Source organism: Thamnophis elegans, chromosome 5 (assembly GCF_009769535.1).
Source record: "Thamnophis elegans isolate rThaEle1 chromosome 5, rThaEle1.pri, whole genome shotgun sequence".
NCBI lineage: Eukaryota > Metazoa > Chordata > Lepidosauria > Squamata > Colubridae > Thamnophis > Thamnophis elegans.
This window is the reverse complement of record NC_045545.1, coordinates 96,174,242-96,187,248: the sequence shown is the minus strand read 5'-3', so window position 1 is coordinate 96,187,248 and position 13,007 is coordinate 96,174,242. Positions and strand designations below refer to the sequence as shown.

The 13,007-nt window shown below is 44.4% G+C and overlaps 1 protein-coding gene across 1 annotated transcript in view; it reads left to right on the top strand.

Moving 5' to 3' along the window:
• Positions 1-13,007, top strand: part of RTEL1 (regulator of telomere elongation helicase 1) — a 120,167-nt gene that overhangs the window by 14,741 nt on the left and 92,419 nt on the right. Inside the window, exons 7-8 of the mRNA XM_032218561.1 lie at positions 2,268-2,343; positions 10,615-10,699. Of these exons, the coding sequence (XP_032074452.1) occupies positions 2,268-2,343; positions 10,615-10,699 (161 nt within the window). The remainder of the gene's footprint in view (positions 1-2,267; positions 2,344-10,614; positions 10,700-13,007) is intronic.

The following is a 13,007-nucleotide window of genomic DNA, read 5'->3' as shown; positions in this document are numbered from 1 at the left end:
CGTTGTGGTCGTAAGTTGAGGACTACCTGTATAGAGTGTATTTTAAGGACAGGCACTATGGTGGAAGCTGCAGTCACATGCTGAGTTTAGAAAAAGGTCAGAGGTGCCTTCTCTTACCTTGCAGCTGAGCACTGGGATGGGTGATGAATTCGTGACCCGTCAAAACCGCGCTCGACTAAGCCGCGCCCAATTAAACCGCGTCGCTGACGTTATCAACAGGGCGACAACAGCCAGCGCGGAGAAAGAAGGGCGCTTTAAATAGTGCTTTGAAAGCAAGCCGATTCAACTTAAGGTAAGGGTTAGGTTTAGGGTTAGCTTTAGGGTTAGCTTTAGGGTTAGGTTAAGGGTTAGGTTAAGGGTTAGGTTTAGGGTTAGCTTTAGGGTTAGGGTTAGGTTAAGGGTTAGGATTAGGATTAGGTTTAGGGTTAGGTTAAGGGTTAGGTTAAGGGTTAGGTTTAGGGTTAGGTTTAGGATTAGGTTTAGGATTAGGTTTAGGGGGGTTAGGTTAAGGGTTAGGGTTAGGGTTAGGTTTAGGTTAAGGGTTAGGATTAGGTTTAGGGTTAGGTTTAGGGTTAGGTTAAGGGTTAGGTTTAGGGTTAGGTTTAGGATTAGGTTTAGGTTTGTTAGGTTTAGGTTTAGGGGTTAATTTTAGGTTTAGCATTTACAGCGTGCTTCTGTCTCCGCGCTGTTGTCGCCCTGTTGATGACGTCAGCTACGCGGTTTCGTCAAGCGTGGTTTCGTTGAGCGCGGTTTTGTGGTGGAACCTGATGAATTAACGGAGTAGTGTTAATGTATTAATCAAATAAAAGCAGCAGGACTTGATTAAAGAGGATTCAGCATGGCAGGTGGAATCTCAAGCCCTGTTAAACATGGCCGGTTGCCCAAGAAGGTGTGTCGCTTCCTTATCTCTGATCATTTCATCGACTGACATCTGAGACACATTTGTTTCAAAATAAATTACCCAAAGGCCTAGCAAAGAGGCCTTTGTGCATGCACAATTCCAGCAAATGGGTTTCATTTAAAAATGGTGCATAGAAGGCTGCTATTTTTTATTTATTTGTTTCTCTTCCCACCTTAATTATTTTTGCAAGTAACTCACGGTGGCAAGCATATACGATACTCCTCCTTCCTCCTATTTCCCCTGCAACAACAACCCTGCAAGATGGGTTGGGCTGAGAGAGAATGATTGGCTCAAATTCACCCACTTGACTTTCATGCCTAAGGCGAGACTAGAATTCACTGTCTCCTGATGATTGGTTCAAAGTCACCCAGCCAGCTTTCATGCCTAAGGCGAGACTAGAAGTCACTCTCTCCTGGTGATGGGCCCAAAGTCAACCAGCTGGCTTTCATGCCTGAAGCGGGACTAGAACTCATAGCCTTCCACTTTCTAGCCAAATGCCTTAACCACAGCTACCATAGTATCAGAATAACATCATATCCACCCCCTAACACCCCCTTTTGGAGTCTGGAGTCAAGGAGAGGATTCTTCTAGCAAGTGGTACAGGTAGTCCTCAAATTACCACTATAATTGAGCCCAATATTTGTGTTGCTAAGTGAGAATTTTGTTAAATGAGTTTTGCTTGCCACTTTTCTTGCCGCTATCGTTAAGTGAATCATTTCAGTTGTTAAATTAGTAACACAGTTGTTAAGAGAACCTGGTTTCCCCATTGATTTTGCCTGTCAGAAGAGGATCGCATGGCCCCATGACACTGCATAAATGCAAGTCAGCTGCCAAGCATCCGAATGTAAATCACATGACCATGGGGATGCTGTAGTGATAACAAGTGTGAAAAATGATCATAGGTCACTTTTTCAGTGCCGTTGTAACTTTGAATGGTTTGTAAGTTGAGGACTACCTGTATTATCAAGCCCCCACTTAGCTGAACAAACGCAAGAACCTGCCAGCTTTCACACCTGAAATCCCATTTTGTTCCTTGCTTTTTCCATTCTTACGTTTGAGGGCAAAAAATTGAGCCCTACAAGTAGACCTAGTCTAAGAAACCAATGCCATGTAGGTCAGGGGTCATGAGATGGGAGGTTTAAAAACAGGAAATACATTAGATTTAGACTATCCAGCTTCTTTTAGCCTGGAGACTAAACCAGAAATCTTGTAATATGTAGTCTTAACATAAAAGTACCAGTGTATTGTCAAGCCTCAGGTGTGCCACAAAAGGCCTGATGCTGATTGATGAAACACAGGCACAGCGATGGTTGCAATTGTTTTACCTTCCAATACAACAACATTGTTTTTTTCCTTTTTCACTTAGAAAAAAGCACCGAGAAAGAACTGATCGAACCCATCCTGGATATTGAAGACCTTGTTAAAAATGGAAACAAACACAGGTCACTTCTTCTTAAACTCTGTCTTGCTCAGCAACGGCAGGGCTTCTTCGTATTAAGCTGAAATGGCGAAAGGGAAACCAGAATTACCAACATAATTTACAGAACCAAAGACGATTTGATGCTTTCTTAGGCTGAGATTGTGCAGAAAGCATGTTTAAATCATTTGTTGATACTGAGAATGGCCGGGATACCTGTGTTTGCCCCTGGAAACAAAGGCTTGATAGCATTAGCCTTCAAGTTATTTTTCTGTGCTTTATTGTGATCAACCATAAAGCAAATTTTATAATGTTCATTATATGTGACCTTGTGAGAGATTCTTCAGGAATCTATTGTCTCCTCTCTTATTTAACATCTACATGAAGCTGGGGCAAGGTCATTTCTTGGCATAAGTTGTGTTTCATTGCAATGCCGATGACAACTAACAATAGAAATAACACTTAATATACCACCGCATAGTGCCTTACTGCGCACTCTGGGTGGTTTACAACAACAGCATATTGCCCCTAACAACCTGGGTCCTCATTTTACTGATGTCGAAAGGCTGGGAAGGCTGGGTCAGCCTTGAGCCCAACAGGATCAAATGCCAGACTCTGGGCAGAGTTTTCCCGCAATACTGCATTCTAACCACTAGTGATAAATCCTTACCCTGGATCAACCAAGTGATGCTATCAAGGTTCTTTCTTAATGTTGTGAGGCTGTGGGAGTGTAAATGGAGAAAGAGCAGAATTAATTTATTTCCATAAAGATCATTTATATTTCATATTTCTTAACTACCCATCTCTCAAAGAGAGGGGCTATGGATAGTGTACAATATAATCAAATTAACCAGTGATAGGATTCAATTTTTTTTACTACCGGTTCTGTGGGCATGGCTTGGTGGGCATGGTGTAACTGGGTGGGTGTGGCTTGGTGGGCGTGGCAGGGGAAAGATACTGTAAAATCCCCATTCCCTCCCCACTCCAGGGGATGTTTACTGTAAAATCCCCATTCCTTCCCCACTCCAGGCAAAGTTTACTGTAAAATTCCCATTCCTTCCCCACTCCAGGGGAAGTTTACTGCAAAATCCCCATTCCCTCCCCACTCCAGGGGACGTTTACTGCAAAATCCCCATTCCTTCTCCACTCCAGGGGAAGTTTACTGCAAAATCCCCATTCCCTCCCTACTCCAGGCGAAGTTTACTGCAAAATCCCCATTCCCTCCCCACTCCAGGGGAAGTTTACTGCAAAATCCCCATTCCCTCCCTACTCCAGGCGAAGTTTACTGCAAAATCCCCATTCCCTCCCCACTCCAGGGGAAGTTTACTGCAAAATCCCCATTCCCTCCCCACTCCAGGGGAAGTTTACTGCAAAATCCCCATTCCCTCCCCACTCCAGGGGAAGTTTACTGCAAAATCCCCATTCCCTCCCCACTCCAGGGGAAGTTTACTGCAAAATCCCCATTCCCTCCCCACTCCAGGCGAAGTTTACTGCAAAATCCCCATTCCCTCCCCACTCCAGGCGAAGTTTACTGCAAAATCCCCATTCCCTCCCTACTCCAGGCGAAGTTTACTGCAAAATCCCCATTCCCTCCTCACACCAGGGGAAGTTTACTGCAAAATCCCCATTCCCTCCCCACTCCAGGGGACGTTTACTGCAAAATCCCCATTCCTTCGCCACTCCAGGGGAAGTTTACTGCAAAATCCCCATTCCCTCCCCACTCCAGGGGAAGTTTACTGCAAAATCCCCATTCCCTCCCCACTCCAGGTGAAGTTTACTGCAAAATCCCCATTCCTTCCCCACTCCAGGGGAAGTTTACTGCAAAATCCCCATTCTCTCCCCACTCCAGGCGAAGTTTACTGCAAAATCCCCATTCCCTCCCCACTCCAGGGGAAGTTTACTGCAAAATCCCCATTCCTTCTCCACTCTAGGGGAAGTTTACTGCAAAATCCCCATTCCCTCCCTACTCCAGGCGAAGTTTACTGCAAAATCCCCATTCCCTCCTCACTCCAGGCGAAGTTTACTGCAAAATCCCCATTCCTTCCCCACTCCAGGCGAAGTTTACTGCAAAATCCCCCTTCCCTCCCCACTCCAGGCGAAGTTTACTGCAAAATCCCCATTCCCTCCCCACTCCAGGGGATGTTTACTGTAAAATCCCCATTCCCTCCCCACTTCAGGCAAAGTTTACTGTAAAATCCCCATTCCCTCCCCACTCCAGGCGAAGTTTACTACAAAATCCCCATTCCTTCTCCACTCCAGGGGAAGTTTACTGCAAAATCCCCATTCCTTCCCCACTCCAGGGGAAGTTTATTGTAAAATCCTCATTCCCTCCCCACTCCAGGGGAAGTTTACTGTAAAATCCTCATTCCCTCCCCACTCCAGGCAAAGTTTACTGTAAAATCCCCATTCCCTCCCCACTCCAGGCGAAGTTTACTGTAAAATCCTCATTCCCTTCCCACTCCAGGCAAAGTTTACTGCAAAATCCCCATTCCCTCCCCACTCCAGGCGAAGTTTACTGCAAAATCCCCATTCTTTCTCCACTCCAGGGGAAGTTTACTGTAAAATCCCCATTCCCTCCCCACTCCAGGGGAAGTTTACTGCAAAATCCCCATTCCCTCCCCACTCCAGGGGAAGGATACTGCAAAATCCCCATTCCCTCCCCACTCCAGGGGAAGTTTACTGCAAAATCCCCATTCCCTCCCCACTCCAGGGGAAGGATACTGCAAAATCCTCATTCCCTTCCCACTCCAGGCAAAGTTTACTGCAAAATCCCCATTCCCTCCACACTCCAGGCGAAGTTTACTGCAAAATCCCCATTCCCTCCCCACTCCAGGGGAAGGATACTGCAAAATCCCCATTCCCTCCCCACTCCAGGCAAAGTTTACTGCAAAATCCCCATTCCCTCCCCACTCCAGGGGAAGTTTACTGCAAAATCCCCATTCCCTCCCCACTCCAGGGGAAGGATACTGCAAAATCCCCATTCCCTCCCCACTCCAGGGGAAGTTTACTGCAAAATCCCCATTCCCTCCCCACTCCAGGGGAAGGATACTGCAAAATCCTCATTCCCTCCCCACTCCAGGCAAAGTTTACTGTAAAATCCCCATTCCCTCCCCACTCCAGGCGAAGTTTACTGTAAAATCCTCATTCCCTTCCCACTCCAGGCAAAGTTTACTGCAAAATCCCCATTCCCTCCCCACTCCAGGCGAAGTTTACTGCAAAATCCCCATTCTTTCTCCACTCCAGGGGAAGTTTACTGTAAAATCCCCATTCCCTCCCCACTCCAGGGGAAGTTTACTGCAAAATCCCCATTCCCTCCCCACTCCAGGGGAAGGATACTGCAAAATCCCCATTCCCTCCCCACTCCAGGGGAAGTTTACTGCAAAATCCCCATTCCCTCCCCACTCCAGGGGAAGGATACTGCAAAATCCTCATTCCCTTCCCACTCCAGGCAAAGTTTACTGCAAAATCCCCATTCCTTCTCCACTCCAGGGGAAGTTTACTGCAAAATCCCCATTCCTTCCCCACTCCAGGGGAAGTTTACTGCAAAATCCCCATTCCCTCCCCACTCCAGGGGAAGTTTATTGTAAAATCCTCATTCCCTCCCCACTCCAGGGGAAGTTTACTGTAAAATCCTCATTCCCTCCCCACTCCAGGCAAAGTTTACTGTAAAATCCCCATTCCCTCCCCACTCCAGGCGAAGTTTACTGTAAAATCCTCATTCCCTTCCCACTCCAGGCAAAGTTTACTGCAAAATCCCCATTCCCTCCCCACTCCAGGCGAAGTTTACTGCAAAATCCCCATTCTTTCTCCACTCCAGGGGAAGTTTACTGTAAAATCCCCATTCCCTCCCCACTCCAGGGGAAGTTTACTGCAAAATCCCCATTCCCTCCCCACTCCAGGGGAAGGATACTGCAAAATCCCCATTCCCTCCCCACTCCAGGGGAAGTTTACTGCAAAATCCCCATTCCCTCCCCACTCCAGGGGAAGGATACTGCAAAATCCTCATTCCCTTCCCACTCCAGGCAAAGTTTACTGCAAAATCCCCATTCCCTCCACACTCCAGGCGAAGTTTACTGCAAAATCCCCATTCCCTCCCCACTCCAGGGGAAGGATACTGCAAAATCCCCATTCCCTCCCCACTCCAGGCAAAGTTTACTGCAAAATCCCCATTCCCTCCCCACTCCAGGGGAAGTTTACTGCAAAATCCCCATTCCCTCCCCACTCCAGGGGAAGGATACTGCAAAATCCCCATTCCCTCCCCACTCCAGGGGAAGTTTACTGCAAAATCCCCATTCCCTCCCCACTCCAGGGGAAGGATACTGCAAAATCCTCATTCCCTTCCCACTCCAGGCAAAGTTTACTGCAAAATCCCCATTCCCTCCACACTCCAGGCGAAGTTTACTGCAAAATCCCCATTCCCTCCCCACTCCAGGGGAAGGATACTGCAAAATCCCCATTCCCTCCCCACTCCAGGGGAAGGATACTGCAAAATCCCCATTCCCTCCCCACTCCAGGGGAAGGATACTGCAAAATCCCCATTCCCTCCCCACTCCAGGCGAAGTTTACTGTAAAATCCCCATTCCCTTCCCACTCCAGGGGAAGTTTACTGCAAAATCCCCATTCCCTCCCCACTCCAGGGGAAGTTTACTGCAAAATCCCCATTCCCTCCCCACTCCAGGGGAAGTTTACTGTAAAATCCTCATTCCCTCCCCACTCCAGGGGAAGTTTACTGTAAAATCCTCATTCCCTCCCCACTCCAGGCAAAGTTTACTGTAAAATCCCCATTCCCTCCCCACTCCAGGCGAAGTTTACTGTAAAATCCTCATTCCCTTCCCACTCCAGGGGAAGTTTACTGCAAAATCCCCATTCCCTCCCCACTCCAGGCGAAGTTTACTGCAAAATCCCCATTCTTTCTCCACTCCAGGGGAAGTTTACTGTAAAATTCCCATTCCCTCCCCACTCCAGGGGAAGTTTACTGCAAAATCCCCATTCCCTCCCCACTCCAGGCGAAGTTTACTGTAAAATCCTCATTCCCTCCCCACTCCAGGGGGAGTTTACTGTAAAATCCCCATTCCCTCCCCACTCCAGGCAAAGTTTACTGTAAAATCCCCATTCCCTCCCCACTCCAGGCAAAGTTTACTACAAAATCCCCATTCCAGGGGAAGGATACTGCAAAATCCCCACCAAGCAATGCCCACAGAACAAATTTGAATCCCACCACTGGTTAAGTTGATTATATTGTACACCATCCATAGCCCCTCTCTGAGAGTGATGGGCTCTAAATGCAGATGGCAACCTGGCTGGGAGAACCTTTGCAGGTGTTTGTGTTGGGCACCAGTTGCCCCTATTCCTGGACCAGGCAGCCTGGTTCACATCACAACGATTCATGCCTGAGTCATCTTATTTATTTTACCATAATGGACTCCGGATCGGATTCCATAGAGGAGCTGCAGCTGATTTCAGAATGTAAGTAATGTGGGCAGTTTGGGTCATTTCTCATTACTTCTGTACAACAATACTGCTCCCAACAGGATTCCGGTTGTTACCTACAAAGCCTTAGACGGCATAATCTCTGATGATTTGTGGGACTGTCTGGCTCGCATTTTCTTCGCTCGCCTCACCAAATTTAGCAAGAAAGGCATCCTCTGAGTCCCTTAAACAGTGTCACTTTGTTAGGCCCTGGAGTTGCGCCTTCCCTGTGGTGACACATGCTTTATGCAACAACCACAATCAGGACGGTTCTGACCTGATTAGCCTTTCATAAGTTGTTAAAGACCTGGATGGTCTCCCAGGCATTTGGGCCGCATGATTGGGCAAGCTTGGTTAATATTCCTTACGAATTGGATTTCTTTGTGACCTTGGATATTATGTTGTTTGTTAACATTTTTATCTGAGGGATCCTTGGTGCTCTCTGAGATTGGTTGTTTTCTTGCAGATGTTTCATTACCCAAACTAAGATACTCGGTGTTAGAAGGGGGGCGGAGTTTGCATTGATGATGTTACCTATTTTGGGTAATCAAACATCTGCAAGAAAGCAACCAAGCTCAGAGAGCAGCAGGGACCCCTCATTTCAATCCTGAGCTACAAATATTCTCCCATTATTTTTATATCTTGAATCCTGTCCAGATTCACTTTGGGGCAATGCAATATTTTGTAAATTAAACCAAGCCACCTGTGTCCCATTGAGTCATCTTTCCAGAGATATTTCTTTACCTAAACAGAGAAACAGAATGAGCAAGGACAAAAATAAGCAGTAGGAGCAGGGGTGACTTCCAACTTTTTGCCGACTTGACTGCATCACACCTTCCTCTGGCACCAACGATGGGATTAATCTACCTGGCCTCCGGAGGGCTAGGGCAGAACTTGTCTACTGTCATGCGGTGGCGCAGTGGTCAGAGTGCAGTACTGCAGGCTACTTCTGCTGATCACCGGCTGCCAGCAGTTTGGCAGATTGAATCTCACCAGGCTCAAGGCTGACTCAGCCTTCCCTCCTTCCGAGGTGGGCAAAATGAGGACTTAGATTGTTGGGGGAAAGAGGCTGACTCTGTAAACAGCTTAGAGAGAACTGTAAAGCACCGTGAAGAGGTATACAAGTCTAAGTGCTATTGCTATTGTGTATTGAGCAGTAGCACAGGGACACAACAACCCCAAACGACCATAAATGTGCCAGATTTGAATCCCATGGATGCATTCTGTAAATTGGCCCATTTGAACTGCCTTGATTCAAAAATGATTCCCCCATGCATTCCATCTCACACCATTAAATGTTACAGTCACAAGAGTTTTAGTTGTATACTAGACAATCCTTGGCCCTTTGGTTATTGTTTCAGAGATATTTCTTACCAGATTCCTCAAATGCCTTTTAAGTATCGCTGAATGTCTAATGTATTGGAAAAGTTCTTGAAAATTCAGGAAGATTTTCAGTGATACATCTGCCTTGGAAGTAGCCCAGATTCAACAGTCAAACATCAGGAGTTGACCAGGGGGATTGTTTTATGACATTTTGTACTATGTCGTAAAATAGCATGATAATTTTGATGTCAGAAAATGTTTTATAAAATTTGCCTGATTACAATTTCACGGGGGCCATAGGTCCCAGTTTTTGGCTGCATTCTGTAAGTTAATCTTCTTGAAGTACCTTGGCGTTTTCCCTGTGTAATATTTTCCCTGTAGTATTTTCCTTGAAATGCACCATTTCATTCAATTAAAGGTTACAGACACCAAGAAGACTTTTAGAAGTTTATAGGCAGATAGATAAATAAACTCCCTTTTGTAAATGTGGCTGATGAATAATGGACCTCATTATCTACAGTAAAAGATTTTCTGAACCATGTTCATAGTGAGAGATTCTAATATATTTTACATGTACATGAAAGTATTTATTGGCTCCACATTTCCATCAGTCTGCTGCCAATCTTCCTATATTGCAATATTTTTTTCAACCATGGGAGTTGAAGTCCACACATCTAAAAAGTTACTAAAGTTGAGAAACACTGTCCTATTATATACTCAGCAACCTTCTCAGCCCTTTTGTTTTTTTTTGCTTTCCCCCTGGTTTTGTGTTCCAGAATGTTTCCACAGACTCAAGGCTTCATTATCCATAGTTTAGTTATCCTTGGTTGCAGGCTAAAATGGAACTCATAAATTACAAGGAACAGCATTATGTGGATATTAAGCAATGCTGGAATAGCCCTGCAATTGGAAAGTGGCACTTATTTTGACTTAATGGCACCTAATGAATTTATGGCCAAGCCACAAGTTAGATATCTTGGCTTGTAGCGTTTTTGTCATTCATTAAAAAGATGGCAGACAGTTCTTGATAAACACAACAATTACCTCCACTAGACCGATTAGATCCCACAGATTAGGCCTCCTCCAAATTCCATCCGCCAGCCAGTGTCGACTGGCAACTACCCGGAGGAGAGCCTTCTCTGTGGCTGCTCCGACCCTCTGGAACGAACTCCATGGAGATTCGAACCCTCACCACCCTCCAGGCCTTCCGCAAAGCCCATAAAACCTGGCTGTTCCGACAGGCCTGGGGCTAAAGAATTGTTGCCCCCGTCTCGAATGGTATGACTGTTGTGTGTTTTAAATTATGTATTGTTTTGTGTCGTTTTAATTTTTTGTCTGTATCCCCCTTCCCTGGTTTGAGTTGTGAGCCGCCCTGAGTCCCCTTCGGGGGAAAAGGACAGCATATAAATAAAATAAACATTCAACATACATTCAACAAAGCTTTATTGAAAACAATGTAACTCAGAAGGCATTGTGTAATTTTTTAAAATTTCTCTTTAAACAGAGTTTGCCCTTATTATCTTTCTCGGAGTCTGAAACAGCAAGCCGACATCATTTTTATGCCTTATAACTACCTGCTGGACTCAAAGGTATATGTTGTATATATATTTATTTCAAAAGAATCAAACCTGATTTGTATATTTCGGAAAAATGCTCTTTGGTGTTTACAAATTCTGTGACAAAGATAACCGGATGTAGATTGTCAGTTGAATTTGGTTACTAGGGAGCATCTGGGGTTATCTTCACCTGGTACAGAATATAGATCAAGTCAGAGGTTTGTGGTCACAGTGGAAATTATGGAGCTGGCCCAGAATCATCAAATGCCTAGCACATGGATGGCTGTCCTTATGATCCAAGGGTCCATCCACAATTGTGACAGAAGCACTTAGAAAGCTAATGATCAATTGCGTCTGTTTCATCACTGCAGAGAAGTTGGACTTATTAAATTAGCTTTCCCCACGCAGCTAATGAATCTGATGAGTTTCAGAGAGAGCAGGAATTTTAGCAACCGAATAGATAATAATTCATGCTAGAGTTTCAGAACTACGTGGCTCATGTTTTCCCTTGTCTCTCAAACCACTGAACTGAACTAGCAAAAATTCTCAGTGTGTTTTTCATTCTTTTTTTCTATCTTTTAATACAGGGCAGTAACTTTGCCAGATTTTGTGTTAGATAACCCCCCCCCCCAAAAAAAAAAATCCTATATTTTAGTATGGCAATCATGCATATGGAATCATGGAGGCATTTGGATGAAATGACAAAATCCTCTCTTTATTTGTGTCGTATGTTCTGAAGTAAGAGACTGATGGGTCATTTTCATCTGTTAGCACATAGGTCCCCAACCTTTTTTCCACGGACCAGACGGGCAGTGGCGGGGGAGGGTGGTTTCATATGCTAGCAAGCTCCTGCGCAGATGAAGCTTTGCTTGTTTGCGTGGCTCAGTTCCTAACAGGCCACGAAGCAGTACTGATCCGCAGCCCAAGAGTTGCGGGCTCCTATGTTAGTGTTTAAGATTACGTAGATCTGTGATGCTGTTGAACATTGTTTTCCAATGCTGGCTGGGGAATTCTGGGAGTTGAAGTCCGTACATCTTAAAGTTGCCAAGATTGTGTGTGGGGGAACCCACTGTAGAATCTTCATTTATATCAGAGAACATGATTTTTTGGCCTCCCATCAGTGACTCAGTGAATCATTCTGCCTTTAGTACTTACTGAGTATCAGACCTATAGATTGTCCTTGGCTTGCTACCACAATTGCAACCAGAATTTCCATTTCTAAGCAAGGCAGTTGTTAAGTGAGTCTTTAATCGTCAGTGTTGTTATCGATGGTGTTACTAATAAAATTTCTCCCTTTAAATCCATAAGTTCTTTTATTTTTTCTTCTTCTGTGTCTTGCCATCTAGGGTAGAGTTCCCATCCATCTAGTTCCCCTTTCCATATTCCACTTTTTCCATTTCCAGACAGAAACCATTCGTCATAGATGTCAGCAGATTTGATTTCTTTGTAGTCATTTTTCTCTTTATTGCTTGGGACTCTACCTTCTATTTTTTCCATTTGATAAGCATCTCCATCCTTTTCATCATATTTTTCTGCTCTAATTTTTCAAACATTTTCTCAAATGTATTTGATAATTTCTGTATTGCAAGCATTATCTCTTGCAAGCTGACAGTTTCTCTCTGTTGTTAGAAATAAGCCATTGTTTCCAGCTGTTAAAACATTGCTGCTCTGACTTGGAAGATTTTTACAAGGTTACACCAAAGTTTACCATGAGATCTCTGGTTAAGGATATACTTCAAAGAACATTTGTATAAACAAATGGTGCTTTACTTCTTACCCCTTTCTATAAACAAACTGTGAAACTTTAAAGTTCCAGACCAGGATAATCAGTAATGAAAATACAATTATTTTGCTTTCAGTACTCAAGTTTCCAGTCTTGGAGTAGCAGTGTTATCTCTCCCTTTGTTGTTACAATTGTTGCAATTCTCTTTGTTCTTTTTGTATCTTTTAATATTCCAAGTTAAAAAAGTCATGTAGTGATGAATAAGGAGAAGTTTAGTCCATAAGTTGTGAAAATAATAGTAAAAATTATAGAAGAAAACTTGATCCATTCATTTCAAACGTTTAAAAATCAAGATAACACACTGACCAAAACCATCCAAAGCTTAATTCTGCCACTTATTTCTTTTATTCTTAGATTTAAATTAGCTTTAAGTTTTTTATAAGCAGGCTCTTTTAAAACAGATAAAAATTCCTCACCAGCTGTAAACACTTTCTCTTCCGTTTCCTTCTGTTTTGGAGCTGTCCCTACTTCATCAGCCTGGGGGCTGAGCTTTTAACGCCAGCTGAGAGACCTTCTCCTGCATCAATCAGGGACTTTGCTATGTCAGCAGAACATAGT